Below are 27,925 nucleotides of genomic sequence, written 5' to 3' on the forward strand. Positions count from 1 at the left end.
ACACGTTCAATTTCAGTCAGTCATTCATCATTTATGAAAGCATCTATTTTATGTCATTTACTTCTGGATTTAAAATGGATAATAATATTTTTTTTTTAAATTAAGTGGAAGTAAGTTTGTGTTTGTCCATTTAGTCAACATAGTTAGGTCTTCGTTTGTGTCATAGTTTATTAATACGCAGTTTGATTTTTATAGAATAGTCCAACGTCTCAGGCAACCGGCACACATCGCACAGCGTTTGTTTTTAAATTAGTTGAATGAGCCCATAGCGCGTGATAACAAAACGAATTGTTTCATTGAAAACTTTTACATTCACTAAACTACTTTGTAAAGGGTCCTTGAGGTATTAGATACTTCGAAAATGGCACTATATAAGTTATCCATAACAGTAATAACGGAGGTGTCTGTATATGAACACTGCATATACTCGGTATAGGTACAGGTACAGAAAAGAACTACCAGACTTGATCCAAAATAACGGAGAATAGACGTTTTGTCCATTCGTTCATTTCTCGTCATCAAACCAAATCCAATTTTCCACTCCTCGTTTCCTTCGCAAATCCCCTACTAATCCCCTACCACTACTCGTCACTTTTCGATCACCGTGTTTTGTAGGAATTTCTTTTTATTTTTTTATCGGGAATACTGTTTTGATTAAATACGAGTAAATTATATATTTTTTCATTGTTTTAACCGTCGCTTTATTTTGTACGTATAACTGGATGGCAGGCTTTACTATTTATGTATTACCATTTTCTTTTTATCCCTCGTAAGGGATATCAGGTATTAGGCATTATAACCCGTAGCTACACTTGGGACTTATCTTATTTATTGATAATGCTTAATGGGATTCAATCGTAATCATTAAAATATGTCACAGCAACAGAAATAGACAAAGCCATAGGACACGTGCCATTATGTAAAATAAAAATATTTATTGTCTAACTGAGGATGCTAAATTAATAAGAATGAGTTTTGATATTCAATCTGTTGTTTTATCCAAATTCTGTCGCTATTATTTTTAATTGTGTTTGTTTCTAAAATTTCTAATTTTTATTATTATTATTATGGATAACTTATGTAGGGCCATTTGCGTAACAAAATACCTCAAAGGGCGCTTTACATAGTGATTCTTTTAAATTATTTAATTAATTAAAATAATTTATTTTGTTGTCACATGCTACGGATTTATTCAAATGATTTAAAGAACAAGTGGGTTTTAAGTTTTTTCCGAAACATCACTTCACTTTCACAGCCTCGCACCTCTGCTGGGAGAGCATTCCATGCCATGGGGCCTACGACCGCAAATGCGCGTTCACTAAATTTAGTGCGCTGTTTGCGTAGAGGTATAATAACTTTTCCTCTCGCCGTGGACGTAGCTGATCTAAGCGTCAGACGCCTGTCAGCTAGTTCATCTGGAATGCATAGTTCCCTTAGATATTCCGGAGCAGAGTTGTGCAGTGACTTATACATAAGCCAACAGAGTTTGTTTAATCCAATCTAATTTACAAATTATTTGTTCGACGTGTAAATTTTTCATATATTTTGATTCGTCAAAATACTGTTTTAATTCGTTTAAATGGGAATGCGAAGTTTTCAATATCATCATTCAATCCGTGTGAAGCTGTTCGCATTCCGTCGTCGCTTTATTACAGTATTATTTAGTGAATAATTATATGTATAATTGGATGGCAGGCCCTACTATGTATACATTTTATATAGTTTCTTAAAAAAATATTCATTTAACCTGTACATCTGTTTGTATTCGAAATAAATAAAATAAAATAAAATAATTTAAATTGTAAGACGGTATAACATTATACGATTTCTCCCCACTCCGCCCGTCGAGTGCCGCCCGCCGCCCGCGTCCCGCCGCCGGCCGCCCGCCAGTCCTGCCGAGATCTCGCGCGCTGCGGTCGTGTCGCGCGGTGCCGTGTCCGTGTCGTGTGTCGCATGTCGCATCCGGCCGATTGCCGCAGTCCGAGTACCGCGCAGTGTGCAGTGTGTGCAGTGTGAGTGGACGCCGAGTTCTGGCGATATAATATTATTCGGCCGGCGATGCGGCGCCTCACTTCCTCGAGTGTCCGTTTAGGATCGAATCCCGCGCATTATTTACTCCGAGAGAATGGTAATGTTTAATAATAAACATCGAAAAATAATAGTAAATGTACCAGCGGAAATGGTCAGACCGGGGTCCTGCGAATTATCTTCATCATCATTCCCCTTTCCACACTCGGCGGTGCATAGGGCGCTGCACTTGCGACCGAATGCGGCGGCGTATTTCGACCGTCCGTCGGTTCCGCGTTTTCGGCGCCCGGTCCGGGAAGAATGAAATATCGCAGTTTGAACAACCTTTAGAATCGATATTTCACGTCCACTGCCGGGAATCGAACCCGCTCGATTTACTAATTCGGGATTTTTACCCGAGATCAGCCATCGACTGGAAAACGCTCAGAAATCAGAACTGTATTCTTCATTCGCCCGGACGCTATATACTACTTACTGAATTATGTAAAACAAAATAATATTAATAACAATACGAGTCCGACCAAATCCCTAGAGACAAGCGCCTCTAAAGCCTGGGAAACTATCAACATTGACAAATAATATTTCCCGAGGTCCCGAGTCTCGAGTGCGAGAAGGCACACTCTGCCGAGAGCGGCATTTACGCAGTCAGCTGTCAGCAGTCAGCAACCAGCGGTGGAAGCGTTCCGTCCACACACCCGCAAACCTTTGTCAAGACAGAGGGCCACTCTGTCTGTTTCGCTACTTTTTAGAAATGAAGTTTCGTAAACCGCGATTTGAACTGACCCGCTCTCGTTATCACATCCACTGCGAGTTTGGCGAAGGTAGATTCTCCCTCACCTACATAATATGCGGGTACCGGTACCCACCCGGTACTCGTATGTCGGATGTTATCATTCTTGTATCAAAAGCTACGTCCGTTCGCTCGTACAATGCATAATCTCGTCCATTCTGGTGATTAATATATTATAGTAAATGTATTCGACATCATCTTCTTCTCTCTTACGTAGGTACATAGGTACCGGATACCCACTCTCGGGTTGTCCCGGTTGTCCTTCCGTCTCTCAGAGGTCCGCTTCATTAATTTGGTTAATATCATTATTTTAAAAGATGATGTACTGTAACTCTATCGACGCCTTCCGCACAAGTCACAGAAAGATTTGTTCCGTAATCACGCGATAACACCGCTCATTTCGGGGTTTATTATTTATCTCTTTCATTTTATATATTCTCGGTGAAAGGATCGCGATTACTATTTCCATGTCGTGTCTTCGGCAAATGTGATGACAATATATTCGTAGATCTGACGAATGTATAAACTTAGACGGAATAGGGAATGTCACACGGCGTGTACGGTCTTACGGCGTTCACTCGATCCGGCCGCGGCCGGGCGGTGAAACTTCAGTTCTGCGTAGTAAATGTAGAACCGATAAACGATCTTATTTATATTATGGAGCTAAGTTTTATTGCGAAATGACAATTGGCCGTAGAATATTTTAGACAAATTTCTATGACACATTTCTTCGGTACGCTGGTGCTGGCGCGTGCGGACAGTATCGGAACTCGACCGGTACCGCCCTGCACATACGACTACTTACCTAGCCGGATGAGAACGGGCTTAAATTTTACAGGAAAATAAGAACCTTATTTGTGGGACTCCAGGTTCGTGTATTTAATAAAATGTATTTTTTAAACTTATTTTTGGATCTGACAAAGCCGAGCGCGTCACCAGCGAACAGCGAACAGCGATCGTCGCATTTGACCAGTTTAGAATGGGAGCGGCATTTTGTTCCTTTTTAATATGCCATTTTATTGAACTCATTCGGGAGAAAAAAATGCCATCAATATCTCAAAAATCGAAAACATTCAATGAGCCCGTTTTAGCCGTGTTAATATCATATGATGTATTAGTCCCGTGCAAACGGCTGATTCGTGACATCATTTCCCTCTTCACACTCGATGAAGGTGAAATATGGGGTATGCGATAATAATTATATTACGCTCTTATTGCGCTATTTAAGCCGCCATTTTCCTTCCACGAATGTCGACATTCTCGTAAATACGTACATCAGCGATCCTCCGCTCGCGCATTCCAGCCATGTTCATAAAAACTAATTACGATAATATTATATTTATAATATCAATTTCAATGTGTCTATTGACGTAGGTATCTGCATATTTGCGCAACCGAACTCAAATTCTCGCAATTATTATTTCTACAATACCTAGATACCTAGGTAATTTTAAATTTTGAGCAATTTGCCCAAATTTGCTATGCCATCCGATTATCGGTCATAAGCCTCGTAAATGCCTACGAATTCTCGTTTCGAAATACTTCATCCGTATGTTGGACATATATGTCGATTTATTAAGTCCCATTTTTTAATCGCTTCAATGAGTTTTTTTCATATTTCGTAATAATTTGAACATAATATTTTTTTAATTTTTATTAATCGTCTAAAATACTTAATTATTATTATTATTAAACAGTTTCATATATCATTGGACGTTGCCATATGCGCGGCCATATATGAAGCGAAATAAAAATCCCCAAATTTATTTTTTCTCTTCCCCCGCGATAAGATCCATAATTGCACTTCGGGTATTTTAACCGTGTACTAATTTGCGCTCGCACTCGGAGTGCGACGGGTGATAAAATAGGTGTAGTGATTAGCGATATAAATAATTATATTAAATATAGCACGCCTACCTCCGGGAGCCGGGAGCCGGGAGGTACCCACCGTAGGTAGTAGGTACCCACGCCACACTACACACTACACACTACACAACTACACACCGCACCTATACATACTTCTGTTCCGGGAGGGACCGCGGGTAGTAGGCAGTAGGCAGTGGGCAGTAGGCAGTAGGCAGTAGGCAGCAGGCACACACATCGCACGATGTGTTGCACCATTACCATGCCCCATGCCCTCGGCAGAGTAGAATGGAGAGATGACCGATACGAAATGTCATCGGGTGCCGATAGTGCGGGAATGATGATGATGATGATGATGATCTCCCGGACTCACCGACGCGACTTCTTCTTCCGACAGATCGAAAGTAAAAAGGGCGCGGACCAACTGCCCCGAGTCGGGGTGAGAGTGCCCATACTGCGCAGTGTCTAGTTTGTGGAGGGCGAAAACGCGAAGGTGAGTGCGTGCAACGGTGTCCGCGCGGGGCATGAGAGCGGCGTGAGGGGATGCTGCAGCACCAGCCGTCCGGGGAGTACGGGGCCATGTCCGGGGGGCACGGGGGCGGCGGCGGGGGCGGGGGCCCGGCCGGAGGCGCGGGCGCCGCCCTGCCCTCCTTCGGCTTCACGCAGGAACAAGTGGCCTGCGTGTGCGAGGTAACTATCGCTCACATCATCCGAAATTTATTTATTTATTTTTATTTATTAGTTTATACATACAATGTTATAAAATGACACAAAAAACACTCTGGCAAATTCTGCTAGTACTAGGAGTAGGCTCAGTATATGAAGGGTCGGCAAGCCAGAAATATTAATACGCCTAATGTTGCAATCGGTTCCTATATGGGCAAATGCCTGTTCTAAGAAACCGATTTGTTGCGGCAAATATGGTTTACGAATATTTTTCCTATAAATAAAAAACAATATTAAAGAAAAAAAAAAAAAAAACAAAAGAGAAGAAAAGAGAAGAAAAAAAAATTACGTTTACATTAAATGTAAAAATACAATTAAATACATAAATATAAAGCAAACATACTTCGTACATACATATACACATTCATACACAATATATATGCACATGCGAAAATACAATAAATTTATATATGATTCAATGGGATAGCATAATATTTAGATTACTATCTTCAATAAATTCTCCGATTCCTTACTTCCAATGTCTGTCAACCAAATTTTTAAATTTCTCTTCAAAACTGATGGTTTATCAGATTTCCAAAATGACTGTATCAGGTTGTATAGTTTAGGTCCGTTATATAGAAATGATTTTTGGAATACCGCTGTACGTGCTATTGGAATCACCAAATCGTTTCTTACTGTACTCCTGGTTGAGTGCGCATGACTCACAATCACCTGAGTGCTCCTATTTTTGTGGATGTCAAGTATTACTTTCCTTATGTAGATTTGCCTTAAGCCAAGGACGTCTAAGGATTTGAAAAGGCCTTCACTCGGATGATTGTACGGTTTTCGCAATATTATCCTCAATATTGATTTATGTACCTTAACCAAGGGATCAAGAATAGTCTTGGCAGCTCCTCCCCAACAAATACAACCGTAGGCCAAAACAGAGTTGTACAAACCATAGTATATACTTTTAATATCTACAATGGATAATATGTTACGCAGTGTTATAAAGATATAGATTAGTTTCCTAACTCTACCTACTAAATAGTAAATATGTTTTCTCCAGTTAAGGTGTGCGTCAATAAAGATTCCTAAATATTTGATGTCTTGTACACATTCCAGATGGTAGCAATTACAGCTGGTGAGCGTGTTACAATTTGTATTATGAATTTTTATCCTTAATTCTATTCTTGGTAGGCCTTTTATATTTGGGCTGAACTTTACGTATTTTGTTTTCTTTGAGTTTAGTGTCAGCAAATTATCTTTGAGCCAGTTTTTAAGAATATTCATTCCTGTTTCGGCCTTAACATGTGTTTCCTCCCAATTATCACCTTCAAATACAAGAACTGTATCGTCTGCAAAGGTGATTATACGAGCGTTAATATTTAAATTACACAATTCGTTTATATATATAATAAACAGCAAAGGTCCTAGCGTACTACCCTGTGGTACCCCAAAATTTATTTCTAAAGCAGTACTGCTGCATTCTCCAATTTTAACCCTCTGTAATCTATTGGAAATGAAACTGTGTAACCAATTTAGAGGTCTACCTGTGATCCCAATGTTTTTAACTCTTTTTAAAAGAATTTTGTGCGATATGGTGTCAAACGCTTTTGCCAAATCAAGAAAAATTGCAAGTGTTTTCTTACCATTATTAATGTTGTTTACTAATGCTCCGGTTAATTTTTTTATTGCGTCATCTGTGCTTTTACCTGGTCTAAATCCAAATTGGTTGTCACTAAGTATGTTTTTACTCTCAACATAATCGCTAAGTCTATTTTTGAATGCTTTCTCTAATACTGTTAAACTAACACCTAACACCTCCCAATTCCTCAGTTGTGCCTGCAGCCTTCCTTCCGCCCGACACGGTGCCGCGTGTGACGGCTTCGGTGGACGTCGAAGACAACAAAGGGGTGAACGGCGGTCTGTGCTGTTCACTGCGCTTTTCTCGGAGTCTTCTTGGGCAAATAATGTCATACCTACTATATGTATCTGTAACTGACTCGACTGTTAACAGCGACACTGACTTTTTGGATACCTACCTATAATTAATTGACAAATATCTTTCCCGAGACGCTCGGAAAAGTCGTAATAAATAATGTTCGCATTTCCCAACTCCCGACATGCTATGAGGAGACGGTACAGTAGAAACCACAGAGATTCACCATTTAGTTCTCAGCAGCTATCTCTCTCTCCGATTTCAATTCTCTGGATCGGTTAGGTTAGGCAGCGAAGCTCTGCATCTCCTCCGCCACTCCGGTCCGTCCTGTGCGGCCCTCTTTAGGTCTACATAATATGACCTGTGGCTCATATCTTTTGATAAATCCTCGAGGTATTCTCAGCGAGGGCGCCTCCTGAAGTTTATACCCTCTATTACCTCATGCAGGAGACTCTCGTGACGCACTATGTGACCGATCCATCTAGCGCGTCTTTCGGAGATGGTCATGAGCTTCCTCCTTCGATTCTACTAAGAACCTCGTCATTCGTGATGCGGTCTCTCCGGGAATCAGAATCATTCTATAGGACCACATCTCGAAATCCTCAGATACTCCATTCATAGGTCTCGACAAGGAGCTTGCGTAGTTTCGAGTGTTCATTATTTAAAAAAAAAAAAAACAGATTTTCTTTTAAACGCTAGTCTCGGCTTAGTTTTCACCGCGTTCAGTTTTTGATGGGTTTAATGTTAGTCTGTTTTCAGTCATCCAGTTTCCTATTTTCTCGATGCATCCATCAATTAAATTGACAAGCACACTTCTCTCGCCTGGTTTGCACTGTCATTGTTTAGAAATCATTTACTGGGAAGAAAAATGAGTATAAAAATCAATATCCTTTTTAGTTCAGAAAAGAAATGTCTATCAGGAGTGCCCCAGGGTTCAATTTTGGGTCCTGAATTGTATTTAATATACGTAACAATGATTTGTAAATTATTTCAAGATGTACGTAGAATCATATTGGCTGACGACACCGCACTAGTAATTGCCGGAAAAAATCCTTGTGAATCCTTAAAAAACTTCCACATGACTTTGGTCAAGGTATTATACATAAAATCTCCACATGCAAAAATATATATATATCCTTCCAAACATAATAGCCTACTGCACCAATGGGAAAATATTACATACTACATATACCGATAAAGTATATGAAATGGATTTAGAATAATTAGTTGCATTTCCAAAATCAACATGGATACTGCGGAGAAATGTTTTCATACATAAATGTAAAAAAGAAATTCAATAAAAATACGTTCGTAGAAAAACGCGACGTGTTTGGCCTCGGTTGTTGTGACGTCGAGATTCGTGATATTGTTCTACACAAATTTCAATGTCAAGGAACAAATAAACATGAATCGTAACGTATAGAGGCGGGGCCAATGAAATGACCGTTTTTTCGGGCATTAAAAATTACAAATCTAAAATTTTTTTTATGCTACTAATAATTAGCAAAAAAATTTTTTTACTGGACAGTATTTCATAGACCTTTATTACTTTATAAATGTAAAAAAAAGTTATATTTCCCTATTGTTAGCACGACTAAATTTCCTATCCTCGTAAGGCGAGCTTATAACTTTCGAAAAGAAATATAGGTATTTAGGTGTTTATGTTGATCATCATTTCAAATGGGATTGCCAAATTTTTAAAACTTGTAACAGACTACGATCTCTTGTTACCACTTTTTATATATTATATTTTATATTGCCAAAATGTACACCAAGTTGAGTCTACATGAAGGTACGGGCCATTCAACATTGAACCGGTTCTGGAACCAATATCAAAATGATGCAGGATCTACACTATTCCATTATTAAGAAAGTTGTGCCACTATAATTATTCAATCAGACTCCTGTACAAATCACTCGAAACCCTGCCAGTTCAAGGAATTTTCTGGTTCTGCATCATTTTAGAGCAGCGTAATTTTTCATTTATTAGGTGTATTTCTTTTTATGTATCTTAAGTTTTATTTGTGTGTACTTTTACAATTTTATTTTATTTTATTCAATAAATAAATATAAAATAATGTCACTTAACCGGTTACGAATGGATTTTACAACGAACAAGTCGTAACATTGGTGTAATTAAGTAGGTACTTAAGTCATTGCAATTATAAACGTTATTTTGTTTGATCGGAATGGAATACATTAAAATATAATTACACATAATGTCGACAAAGGAGAGTTGAGAATCCAGACCATGTCCGCCGTCCGCGTCCACCGCGCGATGCAGACACTGCCGCCATTGCAGACAATGCAGACAATGCAGACTATAGCGGAATATAGAATGCTAGAAATGTGTAAACATCGGCACGAGGCGAGTCCGAACTCCGAACAGATTATAGACGGAGATGTGGTTTTATTATCTGTACGGTATATTATGCTGACCCGACGCGCGACGTGACGCGGACGCGCTGAGGTATGCCTACATAATATTATTAGTAAGCCAGAGAGAGAACAAAGGACGTGTTCATAAATAGTTCAACTCATCTCCGCGCTGTCTGCACTCTACACTGTGCGCTGCAGCCACCTGACTCCTGACTCCTGACTCCTGACTGCCGATATCGCGTGCCCCTCGCTCAGTTCAGTGCGCGGTGGTGCAACCGTTCATAATTCATTTCCAATAGAATCTGCAAATTGCAATTAGATTTCAATGCACCCGACCGAAGAGACCACATCGCAAATGATGAAATCCTATACTGAGTATGTCAGATGTTTGTAGACAGGCTGGATTTCCTCCCGAGGGAGTTATTGAGATATAAATTTATAACGAAATCATCGAAATGCTGTAGAAGTATTTTTTATATACCGTTTTTATATCGCGCACCTTCTTCGGATCTCCATCTTGTCGCGGTGAGGAGGCTCGAGTGGTTTAATGATTCGCCGAGCTACGCTGGCGCTGGCGGCAGTGCAACTACCGGAAGGGCCTCAATCCGTAAAGTAATGCAGACAACAATCGTCGAATAAATATTACGGGCGTCACCCAGTCTTACCCTGACCCGACTCGGGAGGTCGCCGCAGACGGAGAGGTCTGGAGATAGAGAACCTAAATAAGCGAGGACGATCGACCGGACCCGTCTCGGATGTTCTTCCTGACGCGTCTCCCGGTTCCCGGTTACACCGCGATATGTATCCCGATCCCGATATACCGCGGACCGAAATAGAAGAAACTCTAGTCTGGCGAGACTCGAGACGGCTACGGTTACGCGCGCCGCCGTCCCGCTCGCGCGCGCCGCCGCCGCCGCCGCCGCCGCCGCCGCCGCGGCCGAGGCGCGACGGCGGCCGTTGCCACCTGTCGCGCGATTACGCAATAAACGGCACCTACCGGAGTCGTTCCTCTCTTTATTCGGGATTAACATTATTTCGCGAATTTTACGCGGGTTCTCGAACAGCACTACCTGGATACGTGTCATATTTTAACAACTTTAAATATGGAATTCCCCGGTAAAAGTTCTCCGTTCAACTCTAATTTCCTACCGAAACGATCTAATCAATACTCTAATACGGTGTTTTTCGACCTTTGTGAACACGCCACCCCCTTAACCCCCCCCCCCCCCACCTCTCTCCCAGGACCAGCTTTTGCCTCGCTGGATGCCCGAAGGATGCCAGTTTTTCATCCCTCGCCTTTACCTCGCTCGGGCCCGCGACCCCCTGGCTGGGCTTCGCGACCCGCGGGTTTAAAAACACCGCTCCGGATAATTAGAAGTAATGACGGAAGCGTAGACTAGAATATTTTCATAGTTTTGCTTGGAATTTAGGAGAAGTTTAGCTTCATTCGTGGTCTCACATAGAATACTATCGAGTGAGATGGACGTTCCAGATATTCTACCTCGAACTAACATCGATGTTCCGAATCGCACTGCTCCCCCTCCCACTTTTGCCAACCAACACTGGCTTTGGCTTTGAAGTGTTCGACGACCGCTCGGTTGATACGAGTAGCAAAGAAAGGCGGCAAAGACGGTCATACTGAGGGGAAATAATAAACTCACTTTCCGAAAAATTAATGAACTGCGAAAATAATTACTATTTATATATCAATCCTTAAGGGTAACTTAAATAAACCTGTCGATTAGTAAATTATTTATTTTTTTAAAGACCGCTGAATCAGACGACGACATCTCATCCACCTACAGAAACACAGTTTATTTTATGTCCTTATGTATTAATTATCTATATCTGAAAGGTAACATTAATTCATCAAAAAATGTGTATCTACAAAATTACCGAAATGTGGGTACAAATAATAAATCCCGTCTCTGAGCTGATAGATGCTACTAAGTGATGCCAAAAATGTTTCTTCATTTAGAAATGTGAATACGAAATACTGTGCGTAATATTGTGTACTTGGATTAGTTAGCCAGTGGGTAGTACGTAATAGGTACGAGTATCTAGTATAAACGAATGTTACGATTATTTATTTGTTTATTTTATTTAATTTTACAATACGCCCGAGGGGCATTTACAAAAAATATACAGGTAAGTACAAACATAGTAAGTAATAAGTTTTAAAATAAACAAAACTTTTTTTGTATACATGTAGAAACAAAAAAGCATGCTGCGATGCAAAATAAAAAGTGAAAAAATAAATAATATGAATATTTAAAAAATGTTAGAATTAAAAAGCAAATTGTAATAATTTGTAAAAAATTCAAACAAAAAAAATGGTTTTAACAAATTAATGTTAAAAACAAATAATAAAATTAGTTTACAGTAAGATATATAAGATAATAACATAATATGCGGTACACAAAAATATTTAATAAATTAATTTCAGAAAGAGATAAGATAATAATAATAATAATATTAATATACACATCAAAAACAAAGAAAAAAATGCAATGAAAAGATAGTTTTATAACGACTTTAATAATTAGTTTTAAACAATACATTTAAGAACGTTTTAAAATGAATAATAAATTGTTGTATTAAAAATGTCTAAATCACAAGTACATTTGTTGGCTAAGAAATGTAAACGCGGAATCGGAGAGTTTCGCGCATTGTCTGCGCATTGTCTGCGCATTGTCTGCGCATGTACTCGCAGTTGCACGCGTCACGCATCTCCGTACTTCTAGTCACTCGATTCGGTATTTTAAAGTTAATAAGATTCGGGAGTTCGCAACAATCGAGCTCCGAATTTAAAATAAAAAAAAAAGGACATTTATTTTTCTACGATCTTCTAATAAAATTTCATTTAAACCGTCTTATAGATACGTGAAATTTATGGAGTAGGTATGAAAAATACAATAAAGGCTAGTATTATTATTATTATGGATAACTTATATAGCGCCATTTTCGTAATAAAATACCTCAAGGGCGCTTTACATGTTGTTTCTATTGTTAAATCAATTTACTTGAAGCTTTTAAATTTGTAATTTAATTAAAACAATTTATTTTGTTGTCACGTGCTACGGATTTATTCAAATGATTTAGAGAACAAGTGGGTTTTAAGTTTTTTCCAAAACATCACTTCACTTTCACAGCCTCGCACCTCTGCTGGGAGAGCATTCCATGCCATAGGGCCTGCGACCGCAAATGCGCGTTCACTAAATTTAGTGCGCTGTTTGCGTAGAGGTATAAAAACTTTTCCTCTCGCCGTAGACGTAGCTGATCTAAGTGTGAGACGCCTGTCAGCTAGTTCATCTGGAATGCATAGTTCCCTTAGATATTCCGGAGCAGAGTTGTGCAGTGACTTATACACAAGCCAATAGAGTTTGTACTCCACCCTCTGTGGAAAACGTAGCCAGTGTAGTTCCCGAAGTAGTGGAGTGATATGACTGAACTTAGAGATTCCGAAAATAAGTCTCGCTGCGGCATTCAATACAGATTGTAGGCGAGTCATTTTGTTCATTGGTAGACCTGCATAGATACCATTACAATAATCGACTCTAGACACTACAAACGCATTTATTAATTGACGGGCGGCATCAACCGGCAAACTTTTGCGTATGCATTTAATTTGTCTCAGCTGGTAGAAGCATGAACTTATCGTTCTACTAATTTGAGCGTCAAGAGATAGGTCAGAATTGAGTAAAACTCCCAGTAGTTTAACGGTGGGTAAAGCGGTACTCCCTACATTGGGTAGAGCCGTATTCTGGATCAAATTCTGTCGTCTGGCTGAAGCCTCCCACAGTTGTTCAGTTTTTGATGGGTTTTATGTTAACTACTGTTAAATACTGTTTTCAACCATCCAGTTTCCTATTTTCTTGATGCATCCATCAATTAAATTGACAAGCACACTTCTCTCGCCTGGTTTGCACTGTCATTGTTTTTCTTTGAACATTATCTTTGATAATGTTCTCTATATCTTTAGTGTAAAGGAGATAGAGAAGTGGTGAAAGGAAAAAGTTCCAAAACGACATATACCTAGCAGAAAAAATGTCATACATACCCTTTATTTTGGCTCGATTCCTGCATACAGGTAGCGGGAAGCGGGACTGTATTTTATTTATTTATTTATTTATTGATTTACACGCCCAATGGGCTTTTACATATTTTAGAAATTACATTTAAGTGCAGCAGTGAAACATAAGTATGTAAATTTGGTTAAAATAAAAGATAACATAAGAAAAGCTAAAAGATACAATAATAAGTAAAAATCAGGAAATGTACCAACATAGGTATATGGTACATAGAAAAATATTTAAAAAAATTATATATGAAAACATACACGCATACATATACATACATAAAAGTTTATACATTATTAAAGAGATACATGAGAAAAAGAAATAGTAAATAAAGAAAAATATTAAGAAATTTTACATAAATTAATTTATAACCTTTTGAATACTTAACCTATATTTATATAATGACAGACAAAATATATCAACCTCACCATACTCGTTACCTAGCCGGTGTAGTCTAGGTATTGGTGAATTGTAATAATAATTGTGACTGCCAGGAGATTCAAAAAATAACGTTAGCTGCCGAGTATTTCGAAGAGGTACTTTCAAGCTGATAACACTAGTTAATTCCGGGACGTCCAATACGCCATTCGCTATTTTATATAAATTTAATAAGTCATTTATAATTCTTCTTTTACATAGAGTTGACATATTTAGTGTACATAATAAATTATCATAATCAATATTTTCGGCGGGTATATTAAGTTTGTAATTGATGAATCTAAGGAATTTACGTTGTACTCTTTCTAACTTTAAAATATGAACATTGTAATAAGGTGACCAAATTGTTGAATTGAATTCTAAATTACTTCTAACCAAGGCAGTAAATAGCACTTTGAGAGTAGTGATGGAATTAAAATCCTTTACAGTTCGCTGCAAATATCCAAGACATTTCATTGCCTTATTAGTGATGGTATCAATGTGAGGAATAAATGTCAATTTTTCGTCAAAAACTATCCCCAAATCCTTTATTTGTGTAACTCTTCCCAGATTGATATTATTAATGTTGTAATCGAATATTATGGGTTTTTTACTTCTTGTAAATGATATTACACAACACTTGTCGACATTTAAATAAAGTTCATTTTTCTGGCACCAGTTGTACAGCCTTACCAAATTAGACTGAAGAACTCCACAATCGGTATCAGAGGTAACAGTTTTTGAAATTTTAAGATCGTCGGCAAAGAGAAGAATGTCTACTTTCTCAAATATCGACACAATGTCATTAACAAACAAAGAAAACAGTACTGGTCCCAGGTGGGAGCCTTGGGGTACCCCACTAGATGCCTCAAACTGATACGAGTTATAACCGAATACTTTTACTAAGATTTTCCTTGATGACAGGTAGCTTTTAAACCATTCCAAGATATTACCAGTAATTCCCAATGAACTAAGTTTGTGTATTAAAATAGTATGAGAAACCTTGTCGAACGCTTTACTAAAGTCAGTATAAATTGTATCAGTCTGATGACGTCTCTCCATTGATGTGATCAACCGATTCTGATGCAACATAAGGTTTGTAAGAGTTGATCTACCAGTTATGAAACCATGTTGTAACGGAGTGATAACTTTACTAATTTCATTGGTGAACTTAGTTAGCAAAACAGATTCCAGTAACTTTGGAATGGCTGACTGAATACAAATGGGTCGGTAATTGGAGACGTCAGTTTTATCTCCTTTTTTATAAATGGGGGTTAAGTATGAGATCTTCCATTTCTTGGGAAAGTTTCCAGTTTTCAAGGACAAGTTAAAAATTTTTGTAAGTGGACCAGTTAAAGAGGGACAACATTGTATAAGAAGAAGTGTAGGGATATTGTCTGGCCCAGCGCTTTTTTTTGGATCTAAGGCACAAATCCCCTTTTTTACATCAGAATCAGTAAATACACAGTCGTTAAAATCAATTAAATCTGTATTATCAATACTGTGTAACCTAGAATTAGAAGTAGAACTATAAACACTGCTAAAGTAATCAGCAAATAAATTGGCAACTTCCTGTGGTGTGTCTGCCATTTTGCGTTTGTAATACACTGTGGACGGAATTCCAGATTCCCTACTGTTAAGAATCTTGGAAAATTTAAAAATATGTTGCGGCTTAGATGCAGCCTCGACTTCAAATTTACTTATACAGTCTTGATAACAGGTTTTAGAAAGCTGCTTAGACAAAATTCTCAATTTCGAAAATTCTTCATAATCTTTAATGTCTCGAGACCTTTTAAAATTACTATGAGCAATCTTTTTATGTAGTATAACTTCAATAAGTTTTTTACTAAACCATTTAGGAAAATGACTTGCTATGAATTTAGTTTTAGGCACAGATGACTCAATGGCAGTATCAAGGATATGATAAAATTGTGCAATTATATCGTCTACATTTAAATTTTGATTTAAAAAGTTCCAATCACGGTATTGCCGGGGAAGGAGGGTCGCGCAACTCCACTGCTCCGGCACTGAACCCGGCTCACCCGGCTCACCCGCTGAAGCCGGCCCGCCCGATGAATGATTCGTTGGGCGCTTCACTCGTTCGGTGTTAAGCTAGGGTTTCCTAGGACAGCGGTGCCCGCATCTTAACGGCCGTAGTGAACGGTGATGCGGTGGACAGCCGTCGTAACGTCGACTTGAGAGTGGTTTCCTAGGGAAACGGTGTTAAATGGTGTTGATAACACCGTTTTCCTAGGAAACCACACTCTAGTCACCGTTACGACGGCTATCTACCGCATCACCGTTCACTACGGCCGTTAAAATACAGGCACCGCTGTCCTAGGAAACCCTAGCTTTGATTAGTACTGCCGTTCTAGTGCCGCTACCGGCACTCGCGCTGTTACACGAAGTGCGCTAGGAAACGGGAAGGACGGGTGGGTAGATTATGTACATTCGGTTGAGAGTGTCCGAACAGAATTTTTTTATTGGTTGAAAAAAAAACTTTTATCGACTGAAGAACTATTTCGTTTCCATCGTCGCGTCGATATGTATTATTGAACTGTACATATGTAGGTATAGGGAATACATTTTTTAAATATTTTTATTAACAAGTATTCATGTTTGCGTTCGAATAATTAATAAGCCTAGGTTAATTCGTTAGCGTCTGTCGGTGAGCCGTAGGGTAGGAAAACTTTCTGAAACGCACACATAAGCGAGAGAGAACGACCCGTATGTTTATATTTTATTTATGTATGTCGTCAAGTGTCTAAGGATCGGGTAACCCCAATGAGGTCACATTATTATTATTATTTTTATTTTATTTAAGAAATCAACAGTTCTACATTCATATTTATAGTAAACAAACAGATATAGTGTATAAACTCAGAACTAATAACAGATTTCCACATAGTATACAAAGTTAGTAAAGAAAATATATTACATATCAAATAAATACATATAATTTATACATCTAAAAATGTTATTTTCGCGTACCCAATAATCAAAGAATTTTTAAATATTTATTTTAAGAACATTAAGTTACTGTAAATTGGGCGGGATTAGGACAAGAATGCTTGAAGAGAGGATAAAGAGGGGAAGGGAGATGTACATATTTATTATTATAATGTCTACTAAGTTACACAATGCACTATGTACATATTATTACTTATGACTGTTTATTTTCTCTTGTTTGAAAGAAGAAAGGAAGGAAGGCTGATCTGGGGTTACTCCGTGTGCAACTGTTGACGAAAGGATTTTTTAAAGACAGAATCAACAAAAAAAAAATATTTTAAAATTAATATGTTCTTTTTCATCAATATTGTTTACTTATAATATATAGAAAACTATAATTGCCCTATAATTTTGGCTATTGTCTTATTTTAATAAATAAAATAAAACTAATAAAATAATTACAATACCTTTAAGTAAATATTTTTCTGCCTCAACGAGTAGTAAATAACTCACCATTAGAAAATGGGAATCGAATTGGGACCGCGTTCTGATCCGCGAGTTCATATCGGTAATGTTCGCAAACAGCATTCAAATCTCGGATTTATCATTATGTAGGGACATAGTATTTTAGTGCGAGTGGTTGATGCGTAAGGGAGGTAGGTAATGCGTATTCCGTATATCGGTTCTGGGGACTAACCGTCACCGCGTGCGTGTGTGCGTGTGTGCTTGCGCGTAACCCGATACTCGCCTTCAGTGTGTGCGTGTGCGCGTGTAACCCGATACTCTCCTTCGGTGTGTGTGTTATGCGGATACGTACGGCGCGGCGACCGCAACACCACCACCACAACAGCAACGGCACCACACCGGGGATCCTCGAAGCACCGCGTCGTGTCTCGCGTCTCGTGTCTCGGCCGTCTCGGCCGTCTCGGCCGTCTCGGCCGTCTCGGGCCCCGCCCGCGTCCGAGAAATCATCTTTTCTTCTGACCCTGTCATATTCCACACCTCATTTCCGCAATATCTCGAGCGTAGCTGTAGCGTGGCGCAATCGCGGATCGAAGGTGCGAGGTTCGAACCTCACTCTGCCTCGACGTTTTTTCTTTCTTTCCATATTTCCTTCTCTGAAATGTTCTCCATCTTTGTTAAAATATGTTCATCTTCATAACCCTCTAGATCCTTAGAGGGTGAGATCCAATATTTGTCTACAAACATTTGGACAAACTGAAAATATTGTTGATTAAATCGACCAGTCCGAGAAGCGTGAAAGTTGAAAAACATTTGTATCACTAGCGGGTGAAATAACTGTCGGGTGAATCTCAATATCATCGATGAAGATTTCAGCTCTTTAACTTCCAAAAAACTGAAAAAATATGGATGTTTAAACACAGGCAGACTGGTAAATGTTACACAATATGTAAATATTGCCCTATAAAGCCAAATATGTTTATAGGGCTATATTTACATATTGTGAAAATGCAGATTTCCCGTTTATGTTAATAAAAGAAAATAAATGTCTAGATGTCCATATTCTTTTCTCTCGAATGATCTCAATATCTGTTGTAATAAATTAATTATGAAGCTGTTCAGATCATTTTGCGCATAGTGTGACATTCGGAACCTAATTTACTTCCATATTCACGTGTACATGGCATTTTTATATTCTGTACATTATACTCGGTTTAAGTATTAGATTACAATGCGTTTTGATTTACTATGGAAAATAAACAAATGGAAAAACTAGCGACATCTATTGTTTGGAAAGGGGTATGTTTATATAGACCCGAAGTCTTTATATTGGATCGATTTCCGCGATAGACAACGGCAAGAATTATGAAAATCGATTATTAGCTAGAATAAAATACGTCTTATATAGTAAACGTGGTGTCAATTCGTGACAAAGAATTTTGTAATCAAGAAACGGCGCAAATGTGGGACAGTCTGCTCAAAGGTCGGACATCAGAACCGTCACTTCGCGCCACTCCAACATAAGCATAAGTATAAGCGATATTATGTGGATGGACGTGCGCGGCGGTAGATTTGGAGATATAATGCGCGCGCGCGGCGACAGAGACAAACACAAACACGACGCAGACGTCGGGACGCTCGGGAACGACGAAACGCGGCCACGGAGGAGAAGTGAGAATCGGTCGAATAATGTATCAAATTAGAATAAAAATGCGAGAAGAGGGATACTCGCATCCTGACATAACCGGTGACCGGTTTCACCGCTTTCGCGATATCTTCGAGACGCAGTACATACCTCGCCGGTTATTATTTTTATTTCCTCACCATTTGATTATTTTTATTTAGTTAAAAACATTTCTTTGTTTTTAATGATTTTGATAATATTATAAATAAAGTTATCAATAAAAATTCTTGATCAAAATCATTATCTATGGAATTTTATCAAGAAATATCATAATAAAACATCAACATCATTGTTTTTATTTTATTTATATATTTATGTTAACCATGCATTTTATGCAGTTCAGTAGAACTTGATAATTCATATTTTAATTTTTGTATGCTTTTGAAAAATATATATATATATATATTTTTTAAATGTGTATGTCAGTTTTATCGTACATCAGTACAGCTATACTCGTATGTCATTTTCTCTATTGTTTTACTAAAAAACCGTCACGCCTGTTATATATTTTCATACCGACATCGCTTCCTCTACGTTCATACATCTGCTTCACCGAAAATACAAGTCATGTCATGTATTTTCGGTCTTCCTCGCTGCATCCATCAACATACGCACCGCAAATTCTTTCGCCGTCCATTCGCTCTACCGTACTAGGAAAAATGAACAGAGTCGATAGCGTATTTTTCGTGAGTTTTTTTACCCAATAATAATAATGCAATTTAGGTTTTTTTATTGCTCAACTAGTATCATGTATTTATCTGTACATGTAGTCTGTAATAACCTAGAAGTATTTGAATATGGTTTTCTGACACTCTCTCGCGGATGTCTCCCCAAATACTGGTCTAAAACGACAACTGCTCGTCAGATTGATTGTGCCTAGCTAAAATCGAGGTCTCGTATTCCCGTTTACCGCACCCCAAAACTAAATCGATTTTAAATTTGTTTAAAAAAAAGAGTATAAAAAGACATATCGCGCCGACGAGTTTTGCTTTTTTCAAAAATAGTGTATTTTTGAATACCCTACGTCCGAAGACGGCAGATAAAACTAGGCAATTTTGAGGGTTTTTTTATGGTCCTAGCTCCTGTAAAAAATACGGTCAGTCGACAAAAAAAAACAAAATATAGGGACACGACAATGGTGGTTATCTATAGTGCGTAAAAAAATCATCGCTCTAATGCCATAATCCAGGGAGAAATACGTGAATACGTTTGTATGAAGAAAAATCTAACCGGGCATTGTCTCAACAAACCAGTATTCTCCGAGCTGGAACTGCTTCGCTCGATTTCGTAACTTTACTCGAGAGGCTGGTACCTGGTACAAATATTATCTTCAAAATTATGAAAAGGGACGCTGCGTGATGAGAACATGTACGAATGTAAAGGAAGGGAGGACTGTGTAAATGTAATATAAAGGCACTAAAATTAACATTCAGGATGGTGTGGCGTTCTATTCTCTTCGCTTACCTTTCCGGGAAAATAGCGTGATGGTTTTTTTTATATTACTTATATCTTTCTAGATTTTTCAACTCGTTATTTTCAGAGCCCGAATGGCATTTGCGCTATTCGCTCCCCCGCGGTATTTCAAAGGCCACCCTTTAACCCTCCTCGCATCTCCTCAGGTCCTGCAGCAGGCCGGGAACGTGGAGCGCCTCGGCCGCTTCTTGTGGTCGCTGCCGGCCTGCGAGAAGCTGCACAGCAACGAGTCCGTCCTCAAGGCCAAGGCCACGGTGGCCTTCCACAGGGGGAACTACAAGGAGCTGTACCGCCTCCTGGAGACGCACTCCTTCAGTCCGCACAACCACTCCAAACTGCAGGAACTCTGGCTCAAAGGTACCTACGACAACTTTTGTTTGTTTGTAAGAGACGATTGTCGCGTCCTCAGATCGCGCGCATTCTACTCTCAAGTTGCGTCTCGTAATACGAAATAAGGCAGACCGAAATGGACACGAAGCCGATGGAACAATCTACTAGGACCGCGATTACAAACACTATCTTCATCTGTACGACATATCGAGACGGTGTACTTAACTTTTATACTATCTATTTATTTATATCACAGTTTTAAGATGTACAGAGGTTCTTTGTTTCAGGTCCCGACTAGCTAGGAAACTCCTGTGTAGGCTAAACTTAATTGTTTAAATGTGTTTTTTTTTTCATAATTGTTTTAAATGATGCTTAAAAAATTCAAATAATAATATCAACAAAATTAACATAAATTAGAAAATATACCGTTTTTTTTTTTTTTTTTGCACCACAACAGGCCAGGAGGCCTAATTACAGTGGTGAATTACATCACAGAGTACCCAGGCTTGAGAAAAATCACATTTTAATTTTTGTGTTCTCACCGGGAATCTTACCCGGAACCTTCCGTGTGTGAGTCAAGCGTCTTGACCACTACACCACGGAGGCCGCCGTAATATGATCGGACACATGCGCCTTTACTACCTCGAGTTTTCAGATTCAACGAATAGGTGGCGCTGATTCTTTACTCAGCGTTCAATATTTCATTTAAATTTAAGTATTATCGTTCGTATTTTAAATAGGCTTCTTAGATAAAAAGTAGCCATCTTAAAACAAACTAAAACTGATGTAAATCGCAATGAAAACAAGGAGTGCTCGGTGAAACATCATTGTTGACACTTTTAATCCGTGGATATAACGTAGTGTACCGTGGGATCCTCGAGCCTCTGAACGTATCGATGTACTTATCTCGAAATTTGAAAATACGTGATCGGTAGTGTTTCTTCGTGATCGCTCGGCAAAAGTTATCTTCACTTTGCCGTCACACTGAAGGTAGATATGTGACTTCAGCGCATAGATATGTATACCGTGGGGTACGCGTCCCCGCGGTATAGGTAACGCAGCCTAAGTTGAGGCGATCACACATATTGAATACAGAGTGGTTCTTTTCTCTCGATATTATATTTCATTTTTTGAATATTCTTTACTTACATTTTCTTTTATTTTAAATAAACGGCACGAAGGCCATTTACAAAAATTTTACATAAAATGAAGTAAGCGTACAAAAATATTAATGTGTTTATCTATTTATCTAACGAAATTTATAATACGTAATTTGTATTATTTATATAATTTGTTGAAACAATTTATAGTAACGCGACAGATACTATTTATCTTAATGATAGGTTGTTTATTATGGGTTGCTAATGGTAGCAGACCATACTTTAATCAAATAAATTTGGGTAATTAGTTTAGTCGAATCACTCTTTCCCCCTTTTTTTAAATCAATAATTACCGTTAATATTTATAAATTATTTTTCGATATTTAAAAATATTCCTAATATACAGTTGTGTGGGTAGAGTTATTTAGAATTCTCTGTAAGGATTAGGATTATCACTTATTACCGCAATGTTTGCCTCGTTATCAAAATCAAATAATACTGAATAGGCGGGAAAACCTTTAATTAACATTCGGCGCATGCGTCTAGTAATTAAAAATTAGAATTAGTATAATGTCACCCTTATTTTACCGGACCGAGTGCATTGGCGCGATACGTGTGAAACGGGCTCGTACACGACAGGCGCAATCGATCATTTTTAGAATAATTATAATACGAGTATATCATGTGTCAAGTCAGTCCTTTATTATTTGATTGTTTTTTGTGTACATTTTATCCTGAACACTAGTCTAGTCTAACTCGACTACTCCGCTCAATGTACATTAAGTAAAAAATAAATAGTGACTCGCGGTCGTCCTCGTCCCACGTTACCGTTCATTCTCTCCATACATACCTGGTTTATTATTTTTTCGTCATCCATTCGTTCTTTATGACCAAACCATCTCAGAGACCCTTTTTTAATCTTATCAATTATACCTGACTTGGATTTACACTTGCCTTTCATTTTTCATCATTCGTAACTCTGTCATGCATAGATTTCCCACACATTCGTCTAAGATATCGCAAATATTTATGTTTTGATACAGAAACTTTTTTATTTTTTTAATATTTTTCGTTTTCTTTCAGTAGCCTTTTATTTGTTTTCGAATTGATGCCAATACCTCCACGCCCAGGTTATGCCTTTGTAGGATTTATTTTTTTCGTATTTTATGTGATGGTGTATTTTTTTTTAATTTGAGATGCCTGAAAGTATGAAGAATGAAAGAAAACTTCGTGGTTTAAAAAAATGATGTTTTAGTGTAAATGTATAAATTAATACAGGGTTTCCCGACAAGGACGATAGGATTCTTAAAGCTCATCACCGCTGTTGTCACCAGAGTTAGTTGTTAGATTTGCCATTTCATTATGAATTGTTTCACGCTGCCGCAGTTGGAAATTGTTCAAATACTCCATCAAATTTCTAGAAGTTTTGTTGCTCCTCAAAGAGCATTTCGTAAAGGAAATGCCGACTTTCATCGAAAAATCGTCTCCTCAGAAGAGGCTCATTTTTTGTTTAAACGGCTACGTCAACAAGGAAATTTGCCGCTATTGGCGTGAGGCAAACCCTCGAGTGATCGATGAGGCTCCATTCCATTCAGAAAAACTCACCGTCTCGTGTGGATTATGGTGTGGTGGCATCCATCGGGCGATATATATTATATTTATAACATGAGCAAAGACGTATCGTTACTGCGGACGGTGAGCGCTATCGCGCCACGCTGAATGTTTTTTTCTTTCCTCAAATTGAAGGAATTGATAAGGACGATATTCATTTTCAACAAGAGGGCGCGGCGCGGCGCACCTTGCCATATAACGAGCGTTACGACGTAACGTGTTACTACTTCAATTGCAATCCATCTTTCTCATTAATCTCAAATCAGCTCACGCGCACCCATCCCATAATCCCATAGTACCATCCGACATACTGCAACGAGTCATCGAAAATTGGCGTCACCGGATCAATCGGAAGCTGTAGTGGTCATTAAACGATATTTTGTTTAAATCATAAATGGCATCCACGCACCATCTAATGAAACCATTCCGCAACCTTTTTGATAGAATTTACTGTGTTTTAATTCAATTTTAAATCCTATCGTTATTGTTGGTAAACCCTAAATATGGTTATTTAAATAATTGTTAATATGAGTAAATACACAAGTACTATTAACTAATTAAACAAAGTAAACATAAAATAGATTACAATGTTTTATGTGAATGTCTGTATAGTCTTTTGGTTAACAACTCAAAACATTCTTTTATCTGTAATATTTATGCATTTTGTATTCAACTAATTATTTATTTAAATTTTTATTCCAGTAAAATGGCTATAAAGTGCAGAGCCAATTCTACCATATAAACATATAAACATGAACATAAATATAAATATAAACAAAAATATAATAATAAACATAAATATAACAATAAACATAAATATAAACATAAAATAAAATTTTATATTGCAGCACTTATGGTGGTCTTAACATATCGCAACATCGCTTGAACAACGGTGATTGGATCCACTCTGCAGTGGCTTGGAGGATTTCGTTATTAGACTTTTTTAGGCGTTCCCATAGGCTCCAGGCTCTTTGGCGAAGCAGGGCAGCGAAGGTGTTTATTCGTCCAGCTGTAAACATTTCAGAGGCACTGCAGTACCTAGGCAATCCGAATAATTGTCGGTATGAGTTGTTATACGTGATCCTTAATTTATTCCACGCTCCTTGCGTATAGTTGTTCCAAAGTTCCATATACACCTTTATTTATTTGAACACATTGAAATTGTTATGTTTCTTTTATACTTTTTTCTTTTTTTATATTTTACGAATATGTTCACTAAATTGTTTAGTTTTAATTATTCTATTGCTACTACTACCATCACGCCATTTTTCCGTAAGGGTAGGCAGAGAGAATGGACCGGCACACACGTCTATCCTGGCATATATTCCTAGCTTCTTCCACATTCATACATCTTGTCATACATGTCCTTCGGTTCCGTCCGCTTTTGACACGACCAGACTTAAGATTTTGGTTTATCTGATCGTGCCACGTCATTATATAACATCATATATCAATAATAAACTAAAAAATAAAAATGAAAACCACGTACCTCTGTCTCAACATATTCAACGTCTAATTTCATTATTTGAAAATATTCTAGAATCGAGTGAAGACTATTATTTAGTCGCGGGAGATTTTAACTTATACAATATTGGATGGAACTCTTTTGATTTACCAATTTACAGTCATAAGGGTCCCGTTGAATTTCAGGAGGCAGGAAGAAGATTGATCGAGTTATTCACAAAACATAATTTCTACCTATTCATAAAAAAGGTTCTAAAATTAAAATTATTAACTACAGGGGTATTTCCATTCTTAATACGTTTAGTAAGGTATTCGAAAAAAATGTTTATAAAAGCATTTATCCCATTATTGTTAAAGGAATTCCTCCACATCAGCACGGTTTTCTCAAAGGCAAATCAACCGCGTCTAACTTAATTGAGTTTACGAACTTTGTACTTCGTTGTATGGATAAATGTGAACAGGTGGATGTGGTCTACACTGATTTTGAAAAGGCATTCGATCGTGTGGATCATATTATCCTTCTGAGAAAAATTTTTAACCTTGGAATACGAGGTGACGTATATCGATGGATATCATCCTACGTAAGCAACAGGAGCCAAGCTGTCGTACTCGGAGGTTTTCGATCCAATTTTATAGATATTACATCGGGAGTTCCTCAAGGTTCACACTTAGGTCCTTTGCTCTATAATGCTTACCTTTATGATAAATATGCAGTCATCCATAATTCAAATTTCTTGATGTATGCTGACGATAAAAAAATATATCTGAATATTAAAGATACTAGTGACTGCCATAATCTCCAAGACGATCTTCACCGATTAACAGATTACTATGAAAAAAATTTCATAAATGTAAATGTCTCAAAATGTTTACTCATTTCTTTTTCACGTAGCTCCAAACCTATTTCATATCAATATTTTTTTAAGTAATCAAGCTATACAACGAGTTGAAAGTGTTCGTGATCTTGGTGTGATTCTAGATAAAAAAAACTTACGTATGAAAACCACATTGAAAATATAGTGAACCGGGCACACAGAAACTTAGGTTTTGTTATCCGCACTTGCCAAGTTTTTAATGATATTGGTAGTATCAAATTAATTTATTTCGCTTACGTTCGTAGTCTCCTTGAATATGCCTCCTCTGTGTGGTCTCCCCAGTATTCCATACACAAGATAAGGCTTGAAAATATTCAGAAAACATTTTTGAGACATCTCAATTGGAGATCCAGATTTACGGACCTTAACTATAAAACTTCTTGTCATAAACATAATATACTTAGTCTTGAGGATCGTCGTTTGTTATTAGATATGGGGATTTTACATGACATTCTTAATGGACGTCTTGATAGTCCTGTTCTGGTTTCTGAGTTGGCCCTTAACGTACCTGGCTACCGCACCCGTCACACGAATCTATCTCTTTTCCATGTACCCACAGTTCGCACCAACTATGCACAGAACTCTCCTCTGATTCGCTTGACGCGTAATTATAATTTATTTTTCAATAAATAGACACATTTAACTGCAGTAAACTCACCTTTAAAACCAAAATTATAAAACTATTATTTGAAAAAAATTACGTTTCGTTATAAAAAAAAATAAAATTTTACATTATAAATTTAAATTGTTTCTATTCACTCATATCAAATACACACTTACCCTGCCCCTAAACCTACCCTCACACCCATATACAATCACACACATATTCACATACCTACCAAAACCACACTCCACTTTTTTACACACGCATCCTCACACAAAAAAAAAACACATGCACTTCTATGAATGATACGATCGTATCTAACTGAACTGGATTTTTATAATTGTATTTATGTGGAAAACTGATTTGGCTTTATTTTATATTTCATACTATGTACTACGTAATTATTGTGCACTGCTGTGATTATTTCCGTAAAACATTTTTTTGTAAAAGGTTATTTAAACCGTTGATGTATAAATAAATAAATATCGTGGTTTAGATAACATGTAATTCCGCACCGCGGCGCAAGAAGTTGTCTCATGTTTGGGATGGTATATTTATTATTTTGTACTTTTCTGTTTAAAAATTAGGTGACAGTCCGGAGGATTTAAGCTCATGTTATTGGAAAATAAAATAAAAAGTCGCACCGTGTCCACGCCGATGCCGGGATGGGTGACGCGTGACGTCACGGGGCGGGAGAGGAGCCCATCCGCTGTTTTGTTTTATCCTAAAATAATAATGTCATAATGGGAAACCCGACACCGTCGGAGGGGCGGCGCTGGGCGCGGGGTGCGGTGGGGAACGCGTGACCGGCGAGAGAGAGATTCATAGCAAAATATTGCAGTTATTTCTTCCTCTCATTACAGGGTTCGATCTCCGGCAAGTTTAACTTCCATTTTCGATAATTTACAATCCTTTATTTTTTAACACCATTTATAATTTTTTGATAAATTGCGACGGTAGCTGCAAGACGTGTTGTCATCTTACTCGTTTTTATTATGATTATTTTTTTTTTTAAATTTCATTAATGCGCGAAATTTCTTTGTCAATTTTAAAAATGTGTAAATGAGGGCTAGGTTTCTTACCGTCTATGCGCTCTGTAGCTGCAAGACGGGCTGGGATTTTATTTATTGTACAGCGCCCTTGAGGTGATTTTTCACAAAAATGGCGCTATATAAATTATCCTGCTATATATTAATTTATTTTGCGGGT

The 27,925-nt window shown here is 37.8% G+C and overlaps 1 protein-coding gene and 1 long non-coding RNA gene across 2 annotated transcripts in view; one reads left to right on the forward strand and one right to left on the reverse strand.

Moving 5' to 3' along the window:
- The first annotated feature begins 1,903 nt into the window (after nt 1–1,903).
- Nucleotides 1,904–27,925, forward strand: part of LOC148275586 (homeobox protein SIX2-like) — an 81,638-nt gene continuing 55,616 nt past the window's right edge. Inside the window, exons 1-3 of the mRNA XM_088235482.1 lie at nt 1,904–2,128; nt 5,079–5,371; nt 20,879–21,089. Of these exons, the coding sequence (XP_088091608.1) occupies nt 5,225–5,371; nt 20,879–21,089 (358 nt within the window). The 5' untranslated portion in view covers nt 1,904–2,128; nt 5,079–5,224. The remainder of the gene's footprint in view (nt 2,129–5,078; nt 5,372–20,878; nt 21,090–27,925) is intronic.
- Nucleotides 5,922–27,925, reverse strand: part of LOC148275587 (uncharacterized) — a 46,114-nt gene continuing 24,110 nt past the window's right edge. The window contains exon 2 of the long non-coding RNA XR_015823990.1: nt 5,922–6,050. This is a non-coding gene — a long non-coding RNA (uncharacterized LOC148275587). The remainder of the gene's footprint in view (nt 6,051–27,925) is intronic.

This window comes from Micrasema longulum, unplaced genomic scaffold (genome assembly GCF_059751315.1).
Source record: "Micrasema longulum isolate JH-2025_06_02 unplaced genomic scaffold, ASM5975131v1 h1tg001381l, whole genome shotgun sequence".
Taxonomy (NCBI): domain Eukaryota; kingdom Metazoa; phylum Arthropoda; class Insecta; order Trichoptera; family Brachycentridae; genus Micrasema; species Micrasema longulum.